The following is a 27,931-nucleotide window of genomic DNA, read 5'->3' as shown; positions in this document are numbered from 1 at the left end:
GATCATATATATGGAGATCTGTTGTCCTCTACCAAGGCTATAGTGAAATACATTCTCATTGGCTGACAGGTATCACACATAGTCCCAGTTTTTTAAGTTCAAATTAGAGCTGTGAAACGGCAGGTAACCATAGCAACAGATCTCTTCTTTCGGCATGCTAGCTTTCCAGTTACTGGTGACACAGTTCCACTTCGTGGGTTAACCCGAGTCCATTCCTGTGACGCAACAGTTTACTCTCGGGTGCAACAGTCGGTCGAATGTTGCAACAGTTCACTTGGTGAAAGCGGCACAGCAGCCGGGCCCGTGATCCAGATGTTTGTGCTTTGGGGGGGCCTCTCGTGCAGCGGCGGTCCCCGTGACGCTGGCGTGTGTTTCTCGCGAGGCAGCGCGTCGGGTCTCGATGCGGCGGAGGGCCTTCTGGGTTGGCACAGGTTTGAGTGACGGGCCGCTTGAACGGATTTGGCAGTAGCTATCAACCCATGTATGTGAAAATCCTTAAGTATGGCACAGTAAGAAGATTACACCTAATCCACTTAAAAGTTTTAGATGATTACCCTAATGTATAGGCAAATATACTGTATGATCACAACATGGCAACGTAATGCGACAAGGTCGCACATTATGTGAGTGGAGTCTTAAAAAGGTTTGTGTTAAATTGTGAATTTGAGCGAGACGCTTGCTGTTTTTTTTTAATCTGCGTTTTAATGCATTTCCATACAAGCGGGATGAGAAAAGGTGTAATATTAGCTGTGGTGTGTTTTGTGGCAACGCAGGAACCAGGGCAAACCAATATTTATAGCTGAGCACATCCAGCCAATATCCTTTGACCCTTATATAGATAAGGAAAAACTCCCCAAAGATACCTCATGGCGTAGAGTGGATGCCTCTTTTAGGGCTAGAGATGTTGTGCATAGACCAATTACATCGTAAAAAATACAGTGTGCACTGTCAGGATGACAAAATTAAAAACACAAATACACAAACAGTCTTTAAATTACTGACTACCACGTAGAGACCTGGACAAGATCTTTAATTGAAAGAAGAATTTTTACATTTCATTTCAGACATAAATCATCACTTCTGCCAGTCACTTGAGCACACAACTTTTTACTAATCGTTTAACTTCCCCCTCTCATGCAATTTGATGGATCGGCAAGCGAAACAAATCCCGTGTAAATGATTTAAGTGGTCAGAAATAGGCCGATTTCGCAGAGAACATGCAGGGAATGTCTTAATCTCACCTTTAGCCCCAACCGCTAATCTCTCGGAAATATCTCCTGCTCCCGGACACCGCGTCTCCGCGCTACACATTACTGACATTAGTCGTGGCTAATTAGCAGCACCACTGCACAGCGTGTACGGCGAAACAACGAGGCATGGCTGAGAGGCATGGTGTCTCGCTGCTATACACATTATGGTGTCTTGACATTTTTAAAAGCATGCCATTAATCACGGATACCGTAGTTTACCAGTAGATCATTTGTTTGAAGCACTTAATGGATCATTTCGTGTTGCTAATCTCGCTACAGGCCTTCTTTTTTCACTACTCTGTGCACATTAAAAAACTATTTTAACACAAGAAATATCATCACATATACGATTAATTAACATGAATAAATAGTGCGTCTCTGAATATATTTAGAATTGTTAAGGTTTAACTTATTTTGAATAACTATGTTTAGCTAACTTTTTCAACTCCTTATCTTTCATGGTAATTTCAATTGTTTATAAATTACTGTTATATAACATATATTTCAACCATTAATCTATTACTTTGTTATTCAATTATACTTTTCTGTTAGCTAACTATTCCAACTGTTTTTGTTCACTATTTCAACCTTTTATCCATAATATTCAGCTTAGTATTTCAACTGTTACTTGTTGTTGTTTTTTTACTTAGTAATTGTAGATGTGTTTATACATAACTTTTGGTTTAACATCTTTTTGGTTGGATTATTTTATATTTTTTTTACAAATTAGCCTGTTCCAGTATAGTCATGTTGGGAACCACTGTGTTAACCCATTGGTGAACTATACACCAGTATAGTGAACTATCTGGGAACTGTTATCCTGTAAGACCAGTACGCCAGAGACACAGGAGCTTGGTTCATCATGGGAAAAGTCATGTTTATTGTCTTGGGCAGCGGATGCCAGCGAAATGTTCTGGTCAAAGTTTGTTGTGGTCTCAGAAAAAAAAGAAAATAAAGCGTCACTGTGTCTGCCCTGAGGGAGTGATATTTAGAGTCATATGCAGAGGACGGATGAAGTGGGATGAAAATAGTAGGTTTGGAGGGTAGGCATCAACTTTTGATGAAATGACTGCAGCAGAAGCTCCACTCTTGTGACGTGGCCGTAAGAAATGCTGTCAAAATGTTACCTCTTTTTTCTTACCTTTTAAAAGCAGATGGCACAGTTATTAGTTAGCAAAGGAATCTGGACAAAAAGATAAGAGATAAACATCTCATCATTCATCACTTCTATGTTTCTATAAAGCAACTTGTGAAGGAGTCGACGCACGGGGTCAAATGTTACGGTGGGCGGGGACGATAGATTTACAGTATATGTGGGAGAAAGAGCTAAATGTTTACATTGTGGAGGAGTCTGTTGTATGGAAATGGGCTGTATTTTAGAAAGGGCCTGCGTATGTACGATTTCTTAATCAAAACAAAGTCAAGCAAATTGTTATTTATAGTCATCTTTATACTTCTTCTGAAATGAGCAATTTTTAATAAAACGCTATGGAAAAGATGGAAACCACTCTCATGTTTCCCAAGATGTAAATAAACCACACACAAAAAAATACAAATATACCTTTTCTTTCTCAAATTCAATTACAGTAATGGATACAATAAAACAAATAATAAAAAGCTACATTTTATAGTATTTTAAGATGAACGTAAAAGATCTCGACACATAGAAGAGGATGGGCGTCAGTTTGCAGAGGATTCTGATAATCGGTCTCTAAAAGGCTTTTATTAACAGCGAGTAAGATTGATAAGAAGCCAAACTATAACTTGCATGCACACACATGCAGTCAAAAGTCCCTTTTGGACTTTGGGATTACAAGAGTCAAGTTTCACTGTGAGAACATTATTTTATCACAGATCCTCATTTGCCGGCATCCCCTGACCCTTGAAATCGTATTTTTGGGGCGAACAAAGGAGTAAGATCTTTAGCTTCCACACCTATTCATATGAGCAAGTTGTGGTTGATCAGGAGTTGTGTATTCCTGCCAATTCCTTTCAACACAGAGTCCTTTTTGGATTCTCTAACAAGGCTGGGCCTGTCCAAATACAAAAAAAAAAAACCTCAAACACAAATCCAGCTCCTTTCTGCCTGATCTGCAGTAATTCGTCCAGATCGCATCACTTCCTCACTTGCAGATGAACAGCAGAAGTATTTCAAACTACAATCCCTTAAAAATTCTACTCTACAAAACAGCTGATACAGGGCATTGCAAGTGGGCTCACAATCGCATAATTTGGGTTCAAGTCAGTGCCCTGTGGTGTTTTAGAGCAAGACACGATTGTTCCTGATCCTGAGCTCGAGCACCTCACTGAGCAGAGGCAGGGTGCAAAGAGCATGCTATAAGGGGATTGATTAAATATCACAAACTGTTCTGTGTTCCAAAAACTTTAATGACTAGTTTGACATTTCTGGAAAAACGCTTAGGGCTCCTGCCCGAGAGTCATCTGAGAAGATTGTTGTTTTTTTGTACGGTTTAAACAAATAAGATATAGGGTGTTAATTAGTGAGCTTAGAGGTGCACGGACATGTACTTTGCACTGAAGCTGAGAGGAAGACTTGAACATAGGCCACAAAGAAAGAGAGAGACAGACAGAGGAAGAGGGGGAACATAATTGAACAAAAAAGAGGACTTTTAGGGTGTCAAACGAATCAATAAACTCGTCCATTTGCAAATACACACACATAAATACACAATCAAACATACACACATTATTAGATGCTCAGTGAATGGTAATGCTGTGGTAATGAGTGTAAGCTGGACTACACCCATGTGAGAGGGTGCAGCCGTTCTGGCAAAAAAAAAACTGCAATTGCAAAGCTTCAGAAATGTTTCACAGATGTTGTTGTATTTTATGCAAATCTGCTGTTATTAAATGGATCAGGAGAAAATATGACGTCCTTATGTCAAGGTTCTCTCTGCACGTTTCACTGCTTTTCTATTAATTTTTATTAGCAACAAACTATCCCACACATGAATGAGGGGGGACCCGAATGCAAATCCCCCCCCCCCCCCTCAGCTCTCCACCTTATCCCTTCTCAATCACGCACTCCTCTATCCCATTTTTTTTTATCCTCTTTCATTCTCCCCCTTCGGCTCAATTAGTCTCTTTTCCAGCATGCTCCACTGATCCCTCTTTAAACTGATTTTAGTCTTATTCTCATCCCCTCCCTCCTTCCTTCACTCTCCGGTTTCCTGCCTCATGACTCATGGAGAATATTTTTTCAGTGTCACAATCAGTCATAAAGGTGGGTAAATATAGATCGGAAGCCTTTAAGACGTAGTACGTGTGAGCGAGCACACATCATGCCTGACTACACTGTGGACAGCCATCAGGGATTGTTTTTTTTTGCAGAGTCGTGGTTCCTTTGGGTTCACACGTCAGCAGTGGGAAGTCATTGACCTGCCTGGCTGCACGTCGCCTGCCTCAGCTCTAATCATACCTGCGTCCATTGTTGTACTTTTTAACTACATCCTTCTGCTTACAATCGTTATATTATATATAGACCCGAGACCCAACACATTAAGACACACAGAAGCATTACATTATCCCTTTCCCCATACATTTTGGATGTATGCCACATTCGATTGGAGGGTTGTTCAGATCACCTGTTTGGGGCGTGGGGGGGGACTGGCTCCTAATTAGGAATTGAGAGCAGCTTGGTGCATTTCCCCTCTCGGCCAATCAGGGTGTGAGGATGCCCTTCCTTTTGGGCTGTGAAGTGAGGCAGGGAATCGTACACCCATGGCAATCCGATCCTCCCTTGATGTAATGCGGAGATCATTTCAGCACAAAGTAATCAGCCAGGATCCCTCTCGACGCTTCTTTGCCATCTTAACTTCTCTAATAGATGGTGATTTTGAGCCCCCTACCTGCATGAGAGCAGACCGTGGTGCTATTTGTGAGTCTGTGCTTGTACTAACGCTGGCTTTATTTAGTTTATCGGTTTATTTTCATTAAAAGCCAACGAACCTTGTCTCATATTTATTTGTGTTTCCTTGATTTCATTAAATGTCCAAAAATCTCAAAGTATAATTCTAGAAAATGTGTAACGACTTTCTTGCTTGTTGGTTTTAAACGATACACCGTTGCATGTGACTGATTACATTTGACTCAACTTAACCTAGATAAGAACACAGCTAGGCTATGATGAATCATGTATCACGTTTTCCCACCCTATTCTCTTTATAATCTACCACATTCGTCCACATGGGAGTCCAGAAATGATAAGACTTGAATTGCAATTGAAAGTAAAGTAGACTTTACACACCACACACACACCACACACACACACACACACACACACCACACTGCTTGCCACTGATTCAATCTCTCATATGCACGATGAAGGATGTTTCCCCTCTCCTCAAAGGGTCAGAATATGTCTTTAAAGGTTACATAATATAAGGATTAATGTACTTCTTAATTGTATCACTCAACAGTACCACTGTTCTCATGGGCTTGTAGAATCACATGTAGTTTATACATTAGAGAAATAACAACCCCTTTAATGGCTGTGAGAGGCTAGTTAATTTAGGGGGTTTCTTAAAAGCGGGTTGTTGTTGGATTTCCTTTAACCATTAATTAACTAAAATTATATATTGTACGTCTTAAAGACTCTTTTTCAAAATATGTATTCTTCTTTGGTCTCATCACACTCACAACAAAATAAATGATCACCCTCTGTTTGATGCTTTTTACATATCAACATCCTAAACCATCCAAACTGATGTTAAATCAGTTTAGCTAGCTTTGCTCGCTGGTTTCTGGGTTGCTGGTAAATAACAGATTAGACGGTTTATGACATTCTTCGGGGTGTTTTGCCCAGTGAAGGGGGCCCCACAATTTACAGGGATTATATGGTGTGCTTTATATTTAGGTATGCACATAAAGAGCATGAGTCAGGGAGAGCGCGGCAGAGCATTAGCGCCATGCAGGAGCTAATCCAGCGGGAAGCAGCAAGCAATGGGGATAAGAGGGAGCGAGTTTCAAAACAAACACGGCCAAAGAGCCACAAACCTCCACTTAATCTACATTCATAAGGGTTAGACTTGGTCCCGGAGCTCAGCTACTGAAGCAGTGTCACTGAAAAGGTCACTAATCCCGTGCCCCGTTAGCTAAAACTTTTTCCCAGATGAACTAAAGGGGAACAGGTGACATGATAATCTAGTAAAGCAGAGGCTGTCTTCGCTTGGAGGTTACAGGTATCAAGTTTATGTTACAATACATACGGAAAGTGTTGAAATTCCATCAACATTTCCAATAAGTGAACATTTCCACGCCAAGAAAAAAGGAACTTTGGGAGAAAACTCGAAAAACAATCTAAAGTGGCACGTTATGCAGCCCACGTGCCAAATTTAGAAACACTTTTTTTTTTTTTTTAAACGTGAATCTGTATGAGTTCCTAAAGTTTCTTTGATTCCAGGAAAAAAATTCTGCTTGTGGAAAATGGCCAACTGAGGCACTCCTAACTCGTCAAATACCGACTCCGAGTCAGTGGCCCTTTGCAATGCAACTTCCAACGTGTCGGTTGCTTCGTTTTTAGGTTGACAAAAGCACCAAAAGATACTTGATTAGGTCAAGGAAAAGATTGTTGTCGGGGTTAAAACAAGGACGTTTAAGTCAAATAAGTACGCTTGTTACTTAACTCGTGTTAAGAAGGCTAGGTAAGTAACGTAAAGAATGTATGCCAAAATAAGTCAATGAAGGCTTTATTTTCATACAGGACACAAATGGAAGTCTGGGGGAAAGTCCTGTGTTTGTTTGACCCATCTATCCATCGATTGATTGATCCATCCTCCCCTCCTACACCCAGGTGGACTTTTGGTTGCTATTTATACTACGCCAGTGGCTAATGATGGCACACAGGGTTTAAATTGGAGTTAGTTGAAAACCAGGTGCATCTCATGCAGACGCTAAAGGGTGCCCCGGTGTGTCCGACCAAGGGGCACTGACCAAATATTTGACGAGTTGGCACTGAGCATCGTGTCTTCTGCGTCGACGCAGTGGTTTCATTGAAATGAATGAGGGAGTTGTGTTATTTGCAACAGTGCAGATGTCGGTAATGTAATACCAATGATGCTTTTTTTTTTAGTATTACGCAGAAATGGTCCCAACCATATTCTTACCTTAACTTTAATCATGCCAAGCCAGTACTTGAGACCAACTATCTCTTACATTAACAAAAGACTAACTGTTCTGAATTTAATTTGAAGGCTTATCGAAAAAAAACTTTATTTTTTCTTCCAATGGGTAGCCAATCGCAGGTAACTTTTTGTTTTCATGCATTTTCCTTGTTACCAAAACCTACCTACAAAAGCCTAACCGAACTATTTTAGTACACTTTTCCTTTGATAATAGTTGTTGTGTTTCCACCAGTGCTCCTAAATTGGTGACTACAGTTAGATCTAACAGAGGAAATTACGCACACTGCTCCAAAGTGCAATTTTATTCATAAGTCTGTCTGTCTGTCTGTCTCTCTGTCATGAAAAGGATGCAGGATTTTTTTATTTATCTGTTCTATTTTCTATCATATTACATCCTGCAGGGATTCTTACTATATGTGTGAGTGTCAGCTTGCGGCACAAAAAAACATGGAAAACTCATGTTGCCTTGTTAAAACCTCTTGAAAACACAGCATTCACAACACAGCAACCTTTTCCTTATTTTATATAAAAAACAATATAATTTGAAAATAAATATGCTTTACTGTTTTACATAGACACAGAAAACATGTTAATAGTGAAGGAGAGACAAAGAGAACTAATAATGAGGGGTCTATGACAGGATGCAGATTGTTATCCAAATGTAAAACTGTGGCGTTGTTGTGGTAGTGTATGCTGAGCTGCTAGCAGTAGTTTATTCGTATTTGCATCTCGCAGGACGGACATAACACAGGTCCGCTACCTCCACACAGATGTGGGCATCGGCAAATGCACGTGAACACACACTCATACACACACATTTTCACAAACGCACAGCATGTTAAAATCCTACAGAGCACCCACACCCTTAGATAAGAGGGAGTTGAAACAATCCAGAGGAGATGTCATCAGTACACCTGTACAAATTATCCATTCAGGGAATGTTAACAAATCCTTTTTTCGACTTGTTTTTTTAGTTGGTTTCGTAGAAAAGCACAGAGAGGCTCCATGCTGAGAGTAGCCATCAGTGACCTTACACATGGGGGGAGATAGGACAGCCACAGGTACATAACACTGCATATATAAATAGACCAAATTAAATATGGGTAGAAGACTGAATACTGAAAAATACTCTATAACATTATAAATTATCTAGAATGGACTATGGCATAAAGGGATATTAAGTATGTACAAGTTCAGAGATGAAGATATGTAATCAATGCGTTCTGTTTTGACTTTAACAACTAACAAAACTACTTTGACAATCCCCTCTCCTGAAAAAAGGAAACAAAAAAATAATTTAAAAAGCACTCGAAAGATTTCTCAGTACATTTTGCGAGGCACAGTTTTTTTTTTCAAATGGAATCAAACTACAGTATAGGATGTTTACAGTGGTTTTCATGTCGGACATAGCAAAACAGTAGATGCTATATTAACAACCAGTATCCCTTTAAAAAGTATATGGCACTCCGGAGTCTCTTCTTCTGCAAGCTGGTCACAATGGTGACATTGTGTAAGTCCATCTCAGTCCTGCATTGTCATGTAAAGACAGATTCAACTGTCCCGGTTGTCCTGCTGTTATACTCCAAAAGTAGAAATCGACCAATTGAAAATCCATCCATCATTTTTGAAAGAAGAGTGCGCTCCCATGTCCTCTTCAGCGTCACTCGCTGTTTTAGCAGTTAAATATATCTTAAATTGAGAGGTTTTGCAATTTTACGACTGACACACAACCACAGTAGAGACTCATATCCAGTGAAGTAATTGCATACAATGAATTGACAACAAGACGACACCTGCATCACAAGCCTGTTAGAAATGCAAAACCACATTTTGTCAAATGATGGGTAGTTATTTGTTTTTGTAGCAGCATAACAATTCTGTACTTTTTTTTTTTTTTTTTTCTTCTTCTTTTTTTCATGGTCTATATACACACAGATAAACGGTGGGAGGAAACTTCAGTTCAGTCTTTCTTATTGTTCACTCTCAAGACAGTCCAAGGGGAATGCTTTCCACAGAAAAGAAGAGCTTACGGTTCAAAGGTCAAAGTGCTGTGCTGTGAAATATCTAGAATATTCCTTCATCTTGTACATCTGGTGCTGCCACCTCATCTCCTTGGCTTGTCACATCTAAACAAGAGGGAAAAATTAAACGGTTATCAGAACAAGAACAAATACAAGTTGTCCATAGAAGTATTTCTCAGACATAAACACGCATAAACAAATGGAGAGCTAAAGTCACAATGTTGCATTCATGCTAGCTGCTACAGTATCCCGCTAGCCTGTATAACTGGATCACAAAGCTCTACAATTTCTTTTCTGGCCACCTGGGGGCAGTAGACCTACGCGGTGAACACAACACTGATATATTATCACATTTTTAAGGTTAATATGACGAAAGGTGTTCGCAATCAGTTGACTACACATCAACTAGGAGTTATGGAGCAACATTAACATTTATTTGGAGTCATCTTTGCTGAAAAATGCAGGTTCAATGCTCACCCCCCATTTCACTATGTTTTAGTCTCCTCCAACTCCGGATGGAAATATCTTGCTCTTTAGCAGCTTAATGATGCACTATGCACCACAGATAGTTTATATTGCCATTTAGTACTGGGCCGGTTTCCTAAAGTGTTTATAGGTGTCAACAACACCGATGAGACCCCGATGAGTCAATTAAATCAGTAAAATTGCGGGCCATTAAACTAGAATAATGAGTTGAAGGAGAGTTGGTTGATAATTATCTTTGGGTTCGTCACTACGAGCCACCCCTCTCGCATGGAAAAAGTCATGTGAGCCATTGTTAATATTAAGTATAAAACATCATGAAGCTAAATTATGTTGAACGGTTAATTTTTTTAATCTGCCTGTTATTTAGGATAATCGTACTAAATTATTGTCGATAGACTTGAGATGCATGACAAGGTCAACATATCCCCATACAACAGTTCTGATGATATCTTACAAAAAGTTACTCCTTATTTTAATGTGTTTTTCCTACGAAAGCCAGCAACATGTGTTCATTTCCCCTTGTTCCATGCACAGTCTTGTCAAAATTAACTTAGATCAGTTGGGCAACAACCATAACGAACATAACTACATTAGTGCCCTTAATAAAGTACGCAAAATACATAACACATAATCGGGGGGAATGAACAGCGGTCTTCTCGGAGACAGACCCTTTTATGTTTGAACAATCCCCTGGCCATGTGGTTTTTAATGAGTTTTTCCATACTTCTGGAGCAGAACACAGGACAAAAAATGTCCATATGGCTCAATAATCGAAAAAAATAACTTACTTGCAGGTCCTCTCGTTGAGCTCTAGCTGACGTTCTTTACAGTATTCATCTGTGTGCTTGCAGGAGCACCGGCAGGTTGCTGGATCCTGCACGAACAAGCGCTTTCTCCTCTCCGAGCAGTGATCGCAACATGGCTCACAAACACTGGACAGAAAGATACAGACCGAGATGGGAGGGAGGGAGAGGGAGGATGATTATCACAGTGTACTATTACCACCCATTATCAACCCTTTCATACGCTCCAGTTTGCTCTTCCAAGCCGCGGCCCGACCAGTTGTACTGCATGTGACAGTTGGGTAGTGTTGCACACGGGTTCCCATAGAGCAGGCAAATACTAGAGCAGTAAAATGACCCTCCCTCACGCCCCCCAAACACTCTCTCATTGATTTGACCGCTCACAAATGCCTTGTATGTGATAGACATGCAATGAGCAAAGCTCCGGACTGTTTCATGCGACACACAACAACACATATTGGCTTTGAACTGCGGGTCAATGACCTTGCTCTCACTCTTAAAAATGGAAAACTCTTGATAAAGAAGACTCAAGGCTGTGCTTGGTGCTCCGGTAAGAAACATTTCATTTTATTGAGTGAAAACTGCAGACTATGCCTCCTTCAGAGAGACATTAGATTCAGAACAGAGGCGGAAAATTGACAGATAAAGGCTCGGATACATCTCAATGTACAAATTACAAATTAACACACAGACACATATTCTTTCACAGTATGAGCACTGAAGAAACATGAGATAATTGTTATGTTTTGTTGAATAAAATATGGGTGCTCTTGTATAGTTTCAGATACAAAAGCAGGCAAAGAAACAAAACAGTACTCGCTAAACAATTTGTTTACATATCCCCCTTAGCAAAATAAAAAAAGGCAATAGATAGCCATCACTTAGATCTTTACATTACATAAAAAGTACCAGCATTATGCACATGATGGCAAAACCTGTTTGCAAAGATGAAAAGAACAAAGAGTCGGAAAGGAGACGGGTACGAGACACAGCAAAGCGGCACAGACTCAACACTGAACACAGCACCGCGATTACAATCCCGATGCCAGCACAGATTACAGAACATTTTGAACCCGTCTGCGTAGCCATGCTGGTGGAGCTGCGACCTTGATTCAGTAAAAAGGTTCAAGTTACTGCTAACAGCTGATCTGTTTATTTTCACGCTGTTTAAACGTCTTCATTATCAATCAGAAAACTTGGTATCTGACAAGATGTGAGAAGAAACTCTAGTTTGTACTGTTTTTCCTGATTCGCTGCTGTATCTCATCCCAACCAAGGTCCCAGTCTCCCCGCACGGAGTGATATTCTTCAGACGGGGAGCTGGTGAAGTTGTGGGGAGATTAGATGTGTATTTTGACGGCTGGAGATGGGTCATGTTCATCTCTAGTGATGTGGGATATGGCTGGCAAGCCTGCTGTACTTCCACCAGTTATCGCTGTTACGTAAGGTTTTGCTAAAACTACGTTAGCAAAACAACGTTAGCAAACAGGGCAGCATGGACACGGATACTCTGAGTATGTGGTACATGGTGGACGAGACAAAGTTAGGACGAAACACAGAAGCGACATGCTAGTTGATGGGGCTGACGGGTGCAAATTTAAAAGGGGCAAATTAGCTCCTCCCAAATTAGCTTAATTATGAGAAGCGCAACACTCAGGTGCAGTAGGTGGAGAAGGCGGAGCTGACATACGGCATCGTGAATTGTTTTGTCGCGGTTTTTCTTTAGTTTTCTCTTTTGGCCTTTCCGGGATTTTCTGCAAAGAGAAAGAGGACAACAACGCAGAGAGATGCCTGAGAGACTGAGGAGAGATGGGCCGATGTGTTTAGAAAAGCCTAAACTGACAACCAACGCCGATAAATAGCAGTCTTTTTTTTTATCAATTCTATTAAACAAAGAGCCAAACTATCAGTCATTCGTAACAGGTTATTCCTTTTAATTTGATTATTTTGTGGTGATTGGCCAATTTGGGGTGATAATTTATATATCATCATGTTATGAGAACGGCTTCAGGCAGTGTTCATATGCGTGTGTGTGTGATATGTCTAAATGTTTTTCAGTGAGGGGTGACAAAAAAACCACCACTCTTTTGTCGAGCTGTTGAAATTAAACTACAAGCAACTACTAAGGTGTGTCCTGATTTGTAGGTCATAAGGTTTAAAGACACACGCGCAGTGTTGCAGCTTAATGTCGCGGTTTCTCAATGTGATGAATAGGAAATGCTCAAAACGGCTCTATTGTCCAAAAAGGGTTTTGTAAAACGGTACACAAAGCGATCAATAGTTTGAGGTTTGGCTCGGTTGGTTTGCCGGAAATTTCTCAGAGGACAATGAACTTGGACTCCACCAAAACGGCATCTTTCAAGCTATCTGGGTCAACTCTTTATGGCTGATTCAACTGGTTTCAGACCACAGTACAATGAGAACAAGCCTCTCAAGCATTCACCTGGAGATTCACAGGTGCAGGCTGGATTAAAATATCAGGATGCGCGTTCAAAAGACGAGCCTGGGTGGCGGAAGCTTTTGCTGTCTTAGATGATTACAACTACACAGCGAACTTTTTTTAATACTCTAAATAGAAAGGAAAAACCAAAATGTATCTGTGGACATTGATGGCAAACTGTAAATAAAGTGCATTTTGAAAATAAGTCTTTTTTACCTCCATCGTGATTAGATTCTGGCACGTTGAGGACTTCGAACCACAGTTTTAGAGTTAGCTGCACAGGTTTGAGGAAGTACCCGGCTCAGCCTGTGGACATATTGGATTTACATGTCGGCTTTGATGCAGGCAAATAGAACCCGCTGCCAGATAACAGGTCACAAAAATAAAGAAGGCTAAGAGTCACAGAGGCTGTAGTTTGGCTCAGGGGTGCTTTGAACTAAATGCAGCATTTTGTCAGCATAGTTACATATTCACAATAGTAACATGTCGATTATAATATTGACCATGTTCATCCTCTTAGTGTGTTAGTATCCTAACATTCGCTTAATAGCATCAAACACAAAGTGCAGCTGAGGCTGACGGGAATGTCATTAGTTTGCAGGTATGTAATAATAAACCAAGGACATTTGACATAATGAAGGAGCCATATGAGGGGATCAGAATGTGGCTCCATGACAATCCATCCAATGGTGCTCGTTCAGACCCAGCCGGGACCGGATGACAAATATGACACCGTCCAATAAAGATAGGATGGAACTCCTGTAAGTGCGTGAACTTCCTCTTTAATGTTAGGTCCGCTTTCCCTGCGGACGTTGACAGTTACACAACCGCAGCAGGGAGACCTCCAGAGAACCCGTCACTACTGAGAGGTCGGCAGCGCGGCGTTAAAATGAAAACATGAAAGTATAAAAGCGTTGAACGACCCCGAGACCATCGCTTTGTAGACGCGCACCACCGACGGCGGACTCGTAAACAATGAAGACGAGGTCAAAGAGGAGGTCTCAAAACTAGCACTTATCTATATGACAGATGACCTGACATAAAACCAAAATATAAGCAGCAGCCCCCCCCCCCGCAAGGGCGAGATATTAACGACTGTTCGCAGAAGGAGGATTAAAGAGTTTTAATGACCCTGTGCACACTGAACACTGAAGCGAGAACCATAAACAGAAAAAGTTTAACCGATCTTCAAAAACACTGTTATCTATATCGGAGCAACCAGTCACCGAAGTAACAGAAGTTAAGTGGGACGTAAACAGTAAGAAGAGATGAGAGGAATGCATGAGACACAAAAGGGAGGACAGGTGTAAAGGACAGGTATAGAGAGGGCAACGGCCTCATCAAGTGTCACTCATTCACCCGAATGGATTGAGCTGGTATTGCTCGTGTTTTATCACCCTGAGAGCTGCACGCTAATCTCAGCATGATATCATGTAGGAGCTTGTCTTCTTTTAATGAAATGGTATCGATTCGAAGTGTCTGGGTGTGTGAATGTGAAGGAATATGGCGAAGGCAGCAGAAAAAAGGAGCATATATACGGGAGAGTGTCCGGAAGGCCGGCAGCTGCAGAAGACTGAGAGTGAGAGTTTTGTTTGCAGGGCCGATCAGGAAAAAGATCAAATCTCAAGTCCCCATTGTTTCCCCCCTTTTTTTTTTTTTTTTGAAAGGAAACAAAACAATCTCCATGCAGAAAGAAGTGCTGTACTCACTTTTCTTTCTGTTCTTTTGCTTCTTTCTTTAACCTGAAAAGAGCAGGAAGAAAACAACATGACATCAGATCACACAGCGCACTGTTGTTGTCCCGGGTAAACAGATACGTATCCAGACCATCAGAGACCAGATGCTCATTACCACCACGGGCGGACTTGCATCATTTTTTTTTTTTTTCTTTTTTTTTTTTTTTAACGGTCCGATACCAGAAACCGCGATAAAATGTTCACTTTCAATCGCTCAGGAAATGAAGCAGATTAGTTGGGAAACAACCATACACACACACACACACACACACACACACATGTAGACTGTGTTCACTGATGAAGACACACGCATTCAAACGGGACCACAATAGGCGGCTGGCAGGCCTGTTTCACTTCTCGTCCGTGTGGTCACACTTTCAATAACAGAATGTGGAGCAATAAAACTTCTGGCGAACTCCGGAGAAAACCGTTGGCCAAAAGTGTTGGGAAACTGTTTCTTTCAAAGAGGACACGCAGCCAAGTATTCTATTTGAAGCAAAAGTCAATTAGATTTCTCATTTTCTTTTTTTTTCACGAAGTCAATCTGTGTTTTTGATGGGGTCTGCTTCATGAAGGGCCTTGGTCTTGGAATGATCTGCAGACGAGACTCAATTTCGAGTCAGTCATCTCGCGAGCTACTTTTTTTTCAAACAAAAGTTATCGGAGGTTTTAATCGTAAACTGTTCTTGCCGCCATGCATAACAATTTAGTTGTTTCCTTTTTTTTTTTTGGTCTATATGTATCGTACACTATCTGTGCCTATTGAACCTCTTCTGTTGGTGTGTTGACCCACGTTTTTTCTTTTACTTGTGTGTTGTTTTGTCTTTGTTTTATTGTTTTGCGTGAAACTGACGTACGCTTGACATTTGACTGTGTTGCCTTCTTGAGCTTTTTATCTCAACGGATTTTATCTGTTGGAATAAATGTTAAATAAAAATAAAACGGAGTGATTTTACATTGTTGGTGGCAGCGTCCGCCATCCCCCACCTGGGATCGCCTTCATATACACAAGGACATTTTTAGCAGTGACCTGTTTAGTTTACATATTTAAAGCCTGCGTAGCATTTCCAGAACAATAGCGTGAAGTACAACTTCCTAAACTACAAAATAGATTGATTAGACCCTCTAAAATCGTATGAATCTGCCTTAAATGTTGATAGCTGCATCTAAATGACTTTATTTTTGAAGTATTGTGTCATCACTTTGTAGCCGGGGGCTCTCCAGACAGACTGCTGCACAAATAACAGACATGTTTCAGATGCAGTAACTCATAAAAGAGAGAGCTTGGTCCTCGGCCAATAAGTCCTCCAAAGTTTGTTTGCTTTTAATATTTCCCTTAAACACGGGAGGAGGATGCACGTCGCCGCATCCGGGTTGCTGCGTTCCCAGTTTGCTATTTCATGTCACACGCATCTCAGATCTCAGCCGCCGATAATGATGGGAAAGAAAGGTCAATATTTCATCTTCCTCGAACGAGCACGTCACGTCAATGACGTGCTCGTTCGAGGGTGATGAAATATTGACCCTCTGTCCTTGTTTCACTTCTGAGAACCGTCCGATTCTCGCTGTGCCAGTCGAGCTTAAAAAACGCCAGCACACGAAGAACATGCCACTAATGCCACATTAAGTTGCAGCGCTTATCTGTTTTTACAACATCAAATTGATCCATAAAATCTATAAATCATTGTACCGCAAGTCGAAAACCAGGAGAAGTCGCCGTACTGCGACTGGAGGCCACAAAAAGGACACACGCTTGCTTATCTCGGAGATCAATAACTAAAGCTATAACCTGTATGTCGTCCCAGGAGTGACCTCTGCATGCTCCAATAGGGAAAACAAAGGATTATGTAGCTCTGTATCCACACAAAAGCATCTCCTTTGCTTGAGAAATACGCTGGAATGAGGATTAAACCAACGCAATGTGGAGGATGTTTAAGATCGGTGTCGTAAAGAAGCAAAGATAAGATATGAATCCACCCGATACGAGTGTTGAATGTGTCAGAGGCAAACAGACAAGACAGTAACTCGAAGGGACTTGTTTGGTCCAACCTCTTCTCCGCCACTCCAACGAACAGCATTTCATTCACGGTGTGTGTGTGTGTGTGTGTGTGTGTTTCAGTGAGAGTTTGGGGTTTTCTTACCTACACTCACATGCGCTGTGTTCTGTAAAACTCATGAAAATATCATTTTGTTGCCTTTGGGGTTTTATTCTTTTTATCTGTAAAAAAAAAAAAAAAAAAGAAATGAGAGAAGAGAAGAGAAGAGAAGAGAAATCGTCAGAGGTTTGAATTGAATGTGGATCTACAGTCTTAAACTTTTCGTTCTTAAGTGTTACAATCATAGCTTTCAAGAAATAGACGGACAAGGAGCAACAAAACGTCACACAGAAAGGTCACTAAGGTTCAGATGAGAAAAAGAGGATCTAAATGTATTCATTTTAAGTTTCACATCTTAAAGTCTTAAACTGGTGTGAATGAAAACGGAAGAGATGGCAAAGCATCAGAAGTTCCAAATATTCCATCACATTTCGCACATTGTTTTGCACATTGTTTGAGGTTTGCCTTGGACTGATGGTTTAATGCCACCTGAGCAGAGAACCAGTGCCAAAATGTGCCCAAGTTCTAGAAGATCTTCACCTTTTTTAATAGGAATGGCCTGATGAATGTAAACAGACTCTCTTCTCTGTCTACAGACTCGTAGACAGAGAAGCAGAGAGGTGATAATTTAAAAAAAGGCTAAGTACAGGGTTGACTTTTGCTCAAAGGTCACACCTGAGCAACCTTTGAGCAAATCGCGTTGGCCTTTTAGATTGAGCACAGGGGCCCATGGAGACCTCTGGGCCGATCAGACGGGAACTTGAAGAGCCCACGTAAAAAAAAAAGAGGCTAAAATAACAAAGTATAATTTGATAGCTGACCTCCATCGTGACGTTATAGCTGGATGTCGGCGTGCACTGCAGCATCTCATCGTTGCAGCAGCCGGCGCAGCGCGTCAACACCACGCAGGACGGGATGAAGATGTGCTCCACCTCCTCCGGATACTCCTGCAGAATCTCCACCAGCAGCTCCCGAGGCTGACACAAACTCTTGTTGTACACCTCCATTAAAGGGATCACTAGGGGGGAGGAAAAGGGGGGGGGGGAGATAGAATCACAGTGTACAAGGGTTATAAAATGGCAGCGGAGCTTTAGTCTAAACCACCCACTCCTGAACGGGGCAGTTCTGTAACAATAACACACATCTAAAGGAGACGTGAATACAAAGAATACTGACTGGCAAACAATCACTGGAGGAGATGAAACGCACACACAAACATGCACACACACGTTTTACTTTCTATTACTCCATTGAGAAACAGTTGGTTTATTTATCTACTTGTATACACACACACACACACAAGCAATTTAGGTAGTCCTCTATGTGTATATCAACGGGCCCCATCCACTGCGTCCATGTTTCATAACTCTGCTTCTGCCCCATTCACCTACGGTTACACAACAATAACCAATAGACTAGTTTCCCCACTTCAGTCCCCACTCTCGGTCTTTAAAGGAGTTCTGCTCTTGAGAAAGATGTGAGCACACAGAGGGGGCAACACCCCCCCCCCCCCCGAGGAGCCAAATTAAACACACACTGAACAATATCGTGGAGTTCAGCTTCTGATTGTTCAAATTCGATTGGGCAACACTCGGGATTGTGCAAAGATGAAATTGTGGGCCAACCGGGTGAAATTCCACAACATTTCCCCGTAATGCTTAACCTCAAACAAGAAGGAATGCTGTGCGGGATGAACACATCTAAGAGTTGAGATTTTAAGGGTGAAACTGAACTCATTTACTAAAAGGGGGAGTTTTCGGGGGGGGGATAAATCTGGACAAGGTCAAGCTATGGAGATGTCCACCAGGAGGCGATAATTCCCCCCTTTTTAATGTCAAGATGAACCTCAAACCAGCCTGTTTCTATTTGGCTGAGTGCCAGCCAGGGAGCCCAGGGCATGCTGTTTTCCCACAGTGCCCTGCGGGACACCTTACCGTCATGTGGACCTCTTTCTGTTTCCTTCGGTATGTGCGCGCTCTGCAAGAAGAGAAGAACACAAATACGACCTGTTAGTTACAGTAGATTGTGCAAGAGCTCGTGCCATTTACTCATCCATAGATGTGTGTGTGTATATAAATATACATATTTACATTCTGACATTTCTTTTGACCGTTTATGTATCGTATTTTGGTCTATATACGTAATTAAGGGAGCAATGCAAGTCACATGTCTTCTATACGCATTGGAAATAAATATGAATGTATAGTTTTCGGAGCGTGAGTCTGGTCCTTTACCACATCTGAATTTATAGTTAAAAAAAAAAATAGTTATTAATGTTTCAACATTCTGAAACAAAAGTGTCCGTGGATAGCCTTCATTTTATTAGTGGCTTCCCCCCCCCCCCCCCCCCCTTCATTTAATATACCAATACTTATTATCACATAGCTGCTATATGTGGTGCAATATAGGCCTTACATGGCCAAATATTCGACCTGACTCCTGCCGCTGGTTGAGTGACTGTGGAAGCTTTTGTTTCAGGGGCCGAAAACCTCCGCGCGCCTCCGCCGCCTCTTGGCAACTGTCGCCATTAAAGCCGGTAAGAATTCCAGCCTGCTACTTTCCCTCACAGGAGGTAGCTGTCACCACACCAGCCGACCACAGGGAAGCATTTTGCCAACTTTCTCTCGCTTTCACACACGCGCCCCCCCCCCCCCCCCCCCCCCCTTCCCTTCTCTGTCTCTCTCTCTCTCTCTCTCTCTCTCTCTCGCTCTCGCTCTCTCTCTCTCAGGCGCGCAGTATCTCGCGCAATATCTCGCCAATATTGCGTGAGATCCGATCCCGTTTTGCAACTGGCTCATATTCAATTGAGTCCGTGGAACTGTTGTTCTATTCCTAAATGAAACGTGTTGTTATAAAGATTTGTGGCTGTGTGTGTGTGTGTGTGGGGGGGGGGGGGGGGGGCAGTCTCCTCCCCCCTTCTGGTGGCGTGAGCCGGGGTCCAGTGTGGGCTGGGAGACCCCCAACCCTGAAGAAAGGGGGGAAAAAAGAAAAAAAAGCCCCATATACTGTATAACTAATGGCCGGGTGTCAAGCTGCGAACAGCGGCCCCTTAAACCGATGATAGGCATGAGCAACTGAGACAGCATCCTGATGCTATTCGGTGTTGATTGCGGGGTTAGCTGTCATTGAATCACCCAGTTAGATAAATAAACACGTTACTGGACTTTGCATTGGGAGAGGGAGAGAGAGAAAGAGAGAGAGAGTGAGCTATATCCCAAACGGAAGTGCCCTTGCTTCCTTTGAGATTGCATATTTCTATAAGAAATAATCCTTCAAAATCCAATCTGGTTGTTGGAAAGTCTCCTATTGAGGTGGTGTGTGTGTGTTTTTTTTCTTTTTTTTTTCCACTAGGAAAACCTTTGCTTCAAAGCCTCTCGTGGACACACTGCACTTGATTAATCATTATGGGTAACGATTTACAGCGCGCTCTCAAACAGCCATTCTTCCAATTCTCGCGTCAACCTGATGCATCTGTGAAGTGGTGCTTTGTCTTGACCGGAAACGGACATGTCCACTGTAATCGCAGTGGGGGGAAAAAAACAAAAAAAAGTCTGGATTTTCTTCCTCATTTGAAGAAGGCAAACCGCGAGAGTGTAATGAACCTGCTCACATGTCCTAAATCAGAATGGAGCCACTGCGCCTTTAAAGCGTCATCATATCTCCAAGGTGGTTTTAGAGCAGGCCCCGGCGATCACCCCGGTGTCCAAACTTCACAATATTATTTAAAAATCACCCCGTACGGCGCATTGGCAACACACACAACGTACCACCTGCGAGCGTGGTGCGTTTAGGGTTTTATATAGTGTCGGCTTTGCGTAGTGGCTCTTTAGATCTTTCCCCCAAAAAGCCACGAAACATTTCGGTGTGTTTGAACACGAGCGATGACCTAGCCGGAGGAAAGGCAAGGACGAGCTACACACTAATGACCAGCGGGGCTGCATTACGCAAATAGAGGTCGCATAATGTTTCTTCTGTTTCGTCCAGTTTGCCTTCGGAGGGTGTGTGTGTGCGTGTGTGTGTGTGCGTGTGTGTGTGTGTGTGTGTGTGTGTGGGGGGGGGGGGGGCACATGACTCACCTTGACAGCTGACAGCGTCAAAAATAATAGTGTCAAACTGTCAATAATGTTCATGGTGTTGGAAATCCAATCCAAAAAGGCAGGCGACGTTGTTGTTTTGTTGTTTTTTTAAATCCAAAAGACCAAAAGTGGCGATTTGTTCTCAAAAGCGTGAAGTTTTGTTTTTTTAACAACAAGGAGAAGAAAAAAAAAGTAAAATAGCAACACGAGTGGACCGGCTAAAACTTCTCTAAATAAGGGGCAGGGAATTCTCGAGGCAAATCCATGATGGTCCCGGGGTCGGAGCATACAATCCTTCGCGCATAACTTCTTCCTTTCTCAACTGTTGCCAATGATTTACAAGATATCCAAAAAAACGAGAATCCAAGACGCAAAACGTCCCACATTGTTCCGCAACGGACCTTTATTTTCCTGCAAAAGAATAGCAATCCACATTACAAAAATAATCCCATGCTTGTCGCGCCAGCCTTCTCCAAGTGTCTGTCCATTGGAAACTTGTGGCCGACTCGTATGTGCAACTGGAGCATTGACAAGGATGACGTTCAGTGGAAGGAAAAAAAAAAGAAAAAAGGAACACCGCGCTGATACTCGTCCCCACACAACTTGTCTCTTTGCCTTCTTGTCGTGTGTGTGCGTGTGCGTGCGTGCGTGTGTGTGTGTGTGTGTGTTACTCCTCTTGTCACTGCGCACTTTGCAGGTCTGCTCTCTGCGTTAAGATAGACCGCGTCCACCTACTGTGTCTGTCTCTCCATACTGTGTCCGTGTGTGTCGCGGCCACAGGCAGCCGCGAGCCCGGGTCGATGGTTGATTGGTTGGACATTAGAGAAAGGGTGTGTCTTCTAAATCTATACAGCACTCGGAAGTCTTTTTTTAAAAAAAAAAGGAAAAAAAAGTTGTACCTTTTTTTTAATAAAAGCTGACTTCACAACCGGTCTATTTCTTTTTTAAATGTATTATTATTTTTCTTTTATTTGAGAATAAAAGAACCAAGGGCATCCCGATCATTCGTATTCACCGGATGAAATATCATCCACTTTCATATCCATTTCATCATCTCCACATGTCGCGTGAAGGGGCGCATCTTTAAAAGCTCACTCAAAGGGGCACATATCTAATACTTTACTTTATTAAAACACATTTACACACAGACCTCGTTCACAAGTCTTATGAACTTATTAATTGCGAGGAAATTACTGCTGAACAAAACGCACAAATGCGACAGAGAATATGACCTTGGATCGTCTCCTTGGGTGATATTTAGGAAGAAGAAGAACACAAATAATAATCAATTTCCTTCACGATGATTCGTATAAACTTGCCGGAATGGGAGAGCGTGTGTGCCGGGACACGTAGCCTATACGTCTCTTGTGTATGCGTGCGTGCGTGCGTACCCGCGTCGGTGCTCCGCCAGGGAGTCGTGCGCATGGAAAGTAGGAGTCGGCTCCACGCGCGTCGTAATGACTAAGTTCCTCCTCCCGGCCGCTGACGGAGGACGGAAGGAGCCACCTGACCGGTCGAGGGTGACTTCTGGTCAGGAATTTATTTTCTGTGCGCGACAGCTGAAATGTATAGACGGCGATGAAGAGGAGGAACATGGAAGAGAAGGGCAACCATGCTGATAAAGGAAGTCACGAGCGTGACGACGACGACGATGATGATGATGATGATGATGATGATGATGGAGATGATGACGAAGATTGTGTGATTCAAAGGACGTTACGCAGCTTGGGACATGCGTACATATAATTTACTAAAGTAAAAGCAGCAATCAGACTTTTGGAGATTATATTATATATGTAATTATATTATTGTAGTATTTATTATTGTTGTTGAGGCATTAACATAGCAGCTGGTTGACATGGAGCTAATTTTAACTGCCAGCTGGGTCCGGACTCGTGTAGACCACCATGTGCACTTCAACATGCACTTCTTTCTGCAAGCTATACTCTCCTTGGCCTGCTATCCTCATGAAATCAATAATAATATAACAAAAATTGACCTAGCCCAAATACACAATCTGCGTAAGAAATATTGTTGCTCATCCTGCTCCATTGAAGCATAATTAGCACTTATCCCACTTAAAGGAACCAACCCAAACTGTCCAATAGCAGGACAAATAAGATTATGTCTTAATAGGGCTAATAAACACAAATGAAAGCACATTCTGACAATATGACCAATTACCATAATTCTACTGTATAATAGACATTTTAAAGGGCATAACACAATTTACTTTTCCGACATAATTAAATAAAAAAATAAAAAAACATGTCTCTTTCTTTCCTTTTATACAGTTAAGCGTCTAGCAATATATAATTCTAAAATATGAAAGGTAACTAGATTACTTGGATAAATCTATTAAATTGCTTTCCACCACTTAAAACACATGTTAAATTGATTTGAAAGGAAAGTAGTGTTTCCCATCTGCTTGTTGTTGGTTAAAAGCCTGAAGCCCTTTTTTAAAAAATGTGGTTCTCTCCTTGAGGCATAAAGTTTAACGTGAAACGTGAAATTACTCCAAAAGGCAGATTTAAATGATAGATAAAACCAAAAATGGATGGCACTTCAAGGTTGTGTAAAATGTGCAAGGGTCATTATCTCAAACAAGTGATGTTTCACATTTCCACGCAGTCTAATGTTAAACGTCTTCCAGCTGAATGAAATGCTCTTTGGGGGTTGTTGTGTATGTAATATTTCTAGATAATAATAATAATTTGCTCCCACATAGCAGTGATGCCCTCTACTGGACCAATAGGCCCCTGCAGCACTGCTAATGTTGTGTCTATCTATAACCTCCGGCTCACTGACAGATTGATAGACATGGAGGAAGTGGAAAGAGCTGATAAGGATGTAATGACATAAGTTGGCAGCCATGTGCCTCACAAGGCCTGCTTGCTACAACTCATACCTTCACACCGTGCATTCAAAATGAAAAGAGGGAGAAAAACCAGGAGAGACAATGAGACTTTACAGCGGAGGGAATTGAGGCATGATGGAGCAAGAAAGCAGATTGTGCAGACTGAGTGATGGATAAGAAGAAAGAGCTTTTAGGAAGAGAAGGATTTGTCCGTCATGTAACCGGAGCGGAGTCCCCCGGTTCGGTACCCGTCCTTAGTTTAATTGAAGAATAACACTTGGGTTCATTAACGGTGTCACCAAGCTCCTATTTCTGCTGACTCAGACCGTGAGTGTGTGTGTGTGTGTGTGTTTTCCTGTGTGTATCTTTGCACTCAAGTGGGCAAGGTTACAGTGGACACGGTGCATGGGTGAGCGAGTGCATCCCAGTTTTTGTGCTGACTCCACACATAAACCACGCGTAAACACACACGCAGGCTTTAATTAAATGGTCTTTTTCTTAAAAGTACAACAAACAGCCTCCCCTGCGTGGACCTGCTCATTGACGCACGTTTGTTAACGTCATCATGTTACCAGGTCAAGGTGATTCCTGTCTGCGCCCAGGGGGTGGTGGTGGTGTGGGGGGGGGGGGGGGGGGGGGACAGCAATATAAGGTTCAACACCGCAGTCACAAATGCAATGCAATAACTATCCGAGAGGAATCCATTGTGTTTCCTGTTACTGCTTCACAATAAAAGCCCCCCCCCCCCCCCCCCTTCCCCCCGTGTTCCACCTGTTGATTTGTTTTTAACGTGAACTCGCAGGCAGTAAAAGGTGTGAGGAGAGTGAACATCGAGGCTGCTGTCAATGAGAGGACACTTTGACATGCTGCATCCTTTCCCGGTGAATCCCCGGTGCATCGGAGGGCCCTTTGAAACCAGCGCGGGGATGGCTGACCCCGCCACAGAGCATGAAGACTCATATGATGGTGTCAAACAGTATGAACAAATGTTATCTACAAAATCATCTACAAGTAAGTGCTGCTTGCAGTGCTTCAGTAACAATAATCCAATTTAACATTCTTTAAAGGGTCATTCTGCCTATTTAGTTCTTTTACTTTGAGCTTGAGAACATTTTGACAATAAAACTGCTAAAGAGTTATTACATTCTGTACTTTTGCTTGTAATTGTAAACAACGGGACACACGCATGCCTTGTTTCCTGTGAACTCTTTACTCAGATGAACAAGATGGATCCCGTGCAAAATGGCTAAAAATGAAAATCGTAACTATTCTAAATGCTCCGATGATTCATATTCCTAAATACATTTTTGGAGGGATTCAAAAAGGGGCAGACAAGCTAATCATCCACACATGTGTAGACGATAACAACAAGTCCAAATATATATTTTTTATATTATCTATCAAATAAATACAATCCTGAAGGTCTTTAATTATAACAATATAAATTTTTTTACACTCAAACATATGTACAGTAGCTGAATTATTTGCCGAAACAGCTGTGCGTGCAGCATGGTAGGATGAAAGTCACATTGTTTAAATGTATAATGTAACAGAGGCATTCCATCAGAGAGCCCGATGGCTGACTGCCCCACTCTTTTATCACCTGGCTCCAAATTACACATTCTTCTCCTCCGTTCCCTTTCCTCTTCCTATCCTCCCTTTTTCTGTAAGAAGTGAGACTTTTCCTTCTGCCGTCTGTTCCTGAGAAGCGTGAGCTGCCTGTGTGTGTGTGTGTGTGTGTGTGTGTGTGCGTGTGCGTGGAAGGGAGTGATTTGCACAGGTGCTTCTGACCGAGTTATCTGAGTCGGCCTCTTCACCAATCTTATATAAATGATCCAGTAAATTAACCTTCAACTGAGTGGTCCGATAATGCGTCATGATAACATTCACTGTTGAACGCCATGTGACCGCGCCGCATGAGTGTGTGTGCATTTACACATATTAATGAGGTGCATGTGTACGTGTGTGGAGGTTGTTTTGGTCACATTATGCGTGTTTGTCCTGATAAGGGTTTAAAAAAAATAAAAAAATGTCATTCCATTCCTCACAGAGAGCGCCTGGCGGCCATTTGGACTCGATGCGGCACAGATGACTTAACTCACTCTTGATAGCGGAGGTATAAATCATCAGCCAATCAGTGTGGCGACCTTTGACCCTGCCCAGCTGTGTGGAGCGTGCCGCGCAGAGGCAGCACACGTCCACCCGACCTTCATTACCCTTGCCGCCTCCTCCTCCTCCATCATCCTGCTTTCTTATTCGGATGAGCCGATAAGCGGAAGCTTTTTAGATGAAGTGAAGAGACACAGTTTGAGTTCTTTTAACAAGCGAGAAAGATGGCTTCTTCCTTTTTCCTTTTAGAGAGCTTGTATATTCCGCCCTCCTCGTCACTCCTCTCACTCACTCCTCTTCAGTTTATCTCCTTTTTTGTGTACTCTCAGTCAAAGCAGGTCAACGAGTTCATAAGCTCGTTTGGTCAGTGAAGAAGAAAAATTAAAGGAACGAGCTGGAGAGAGAGAGAGAGGAGCATTTACTGTACTTTAACCCGACCAAAGGCTAGTCCTGTCAACATTGATCATGGTCCAATATGTTGGGACCGGCCCCGAGGGACCACATGTTCAGGAAGTAACAGGCCGAGCTTGGAATTAGAGAAGAGGAAGGCCGGCACACTATATACGGGCTCAGGTCAGTCTTCACCAGTGAAAATGCATCTGTAACTGCTTGTAGATACATTTGGCTCCATTAATTCATGTTTCTCTAATGTTATGTAGTAGTCTGGATGATTCGAAACAATTTAAAATGTGTTCCTGTTTATCCAGTGAAAGAAAAATGACTAAGTGTTGAGACTGATTCCAAATTTGAATGCTGCGATACTGTAAAAATCAAAACAATGAGCTGAAAGGTGCTAAAACGTTTCATAAAGCGGAATCACGTGACACAAATCTCTATGGAACTGTCACTACAAATGACGCCTTTCACATTACATGTAGCCATTTCGTTCCATTGTTCATACACCAATGTCGATTGCTGCGGCTTTAAGTCAAAGTTACTTCAAAGAACTTTCATTTGTCAGTATTAAATAGAGACTTATTTGATACAAAGGTTCCTCACAGTAACTTTAAAGAGGGAATGATCTTGGATACAGAGACAGAAAACTAATATTGATAGGAGTTGGGGCACAAACCCAGATCTCTGTTTGTTGAGCTGAAACAGACCAATCTCATTGTTTAATATATCTTCAAAGTGCATCCATGAGTTTGTTTCTCTCTGTCTAAATAGGACTTTGAGGAGGGGAATTCCAACCCCAGAATACAAAGCCAGATATTTTCCGATTCTAAATGTCAAGTATTTGCAGTGAACATTTTCAGCCCTTTTTATCTCTTGTGAGAAGATCTCCCAGGTGTGTTTGGGAACTCTCTGCTAATGTCACTTTCCTTACGCACACACTGTCCTTATCCGTGTGTACCTTTTCATTGTGGGCCTGTCGCAGCTCTCTCATCCCGACCACACAGGAATCCTCACAAGGACAAGCGCAAACACAAACGCGAGCAAACAAACAATCGCGAATCACAAGCGCTGACCCGTGACCTCGGTTTTGACCTCGGGTTAATGCATCGTGAAGCTGAGATTAATGCAAAGCTGATTTAGCAACCTGAATACACCTGGACCACTTAAAACCTCTACATTTAGCAGACAACAGACAACGTGTCACTGGATACTTCCCCCCCAAAGAAATGGTCCCAATGAAAACAGTTAACAATGTGTGCTATGGATTATACAGATCAAAAGGGATACTTTTGATTTGCTAGATTATGCGTCTCTGGGGAGGGCGAGTATGTCGGACCACCACTTTGGTCCAGACTAGAATAATCTCAGAGGCTATCAAGTGGATTGCCTTGAAATTCATGGTCCCCAGAGAATGGATGAATCTCTGTAACTTTGTTCCCCCGACATCATGAGGTCAACTATTGTTGATGACCAATTACCTGCAAAACTAGTGACCTTCCCAGCAGCCTCAGCGGTACT

General features: G+C 42.1%; 1 protein-coding gene and 1 long non-coding RNA gene across 6 annotated transcripts; one reads left to right on the top strand and one right to left on the bottom strand.

Annotated features, from left to right (window-relative positions):
• Nucleotides 1-7,899: 7,899 nt before the first annotated feature.
• Nucleotides 7,900-22,662, bottom strand: vegfab (vascular endothelial growth factor Ab). Of its 5 annotated transcripts, XM_034527062.1 has the most exons (9): nt 22,443-22,662; nt 21,052-21,462; nt 18,910-18,952; nt 17,797-17,993; nt 17,021-17,097; nt 14,853-14,885; nt 12,395-12,457; nt 10,689-10,832; nt 7,900-9,519 (listed from the first exon to the last, which is right to left on the bottom strand). In XM_034527062.1, the coding sequence occupies exons 2-9, from the start codon at nt 21,103-21,105 to the stop codon at nt 9,498-9,500; spliced, it is 633 nt and encodes a 210-aa protein (XP_034382953.1). In that variant the 5' UTR covers nt 21,106-21,462; nt 22,443-22,662; the 3' UTR covers nt 7,900-9,497. The 5 variants fall into 5 exon arrangements, with proteins under 5 accessions (XP_034382953.1, XP_034382954.1, XP_034382957.1 ...); XM_034527063.1 differs by lacking the exons at nt 12,395-12,457; nt 22,443-22,662 and having other exon boundaries at nt 21,052-22,430; XM_034527066.1 differs by lacking the exons at nt 7,900-9,519; nt 12,395-12,457; nt 22,443-22,662 and adding an exon at nt 13,360-13,449 and having other exon boundaries at nt 10,720-10,832; nt 21,052-22,432.
• Nucleotides 19,367-26,687, top strand: LOC117727066. Its single transcript, XR_004609013.1, has 3 exons — nt 19,367-19,511; nt 24,711-24,919; nt 25,959-26,687. It is a non-coding gene; the product is annotated as an uncharacterized LOC117727066 (long non-coding RNA).
• Nucleotides 26,688-27,931: the final 1,244 nt, after the last annotated feature.

The sequence above is a fragment of the Cyclopterus lumpus genome, chromosome 24 (assembly GCF_009769545.1).
Source record: "Cyclopterus lumpus isolate fCycLum1 chromosome 24, fCycLum1.pri, whole genome shotgun sequence".
Taxonomy (NCBI): Eukaryota; Metazoa; Chordata; class Actinopteri; order Perciformes; family Cyclopteridae; genus Cyclopterus; species Cyclopterus lumpus.
This window is presented reverse-complemented; position numbering and strand designations above follow the sequence as displayed.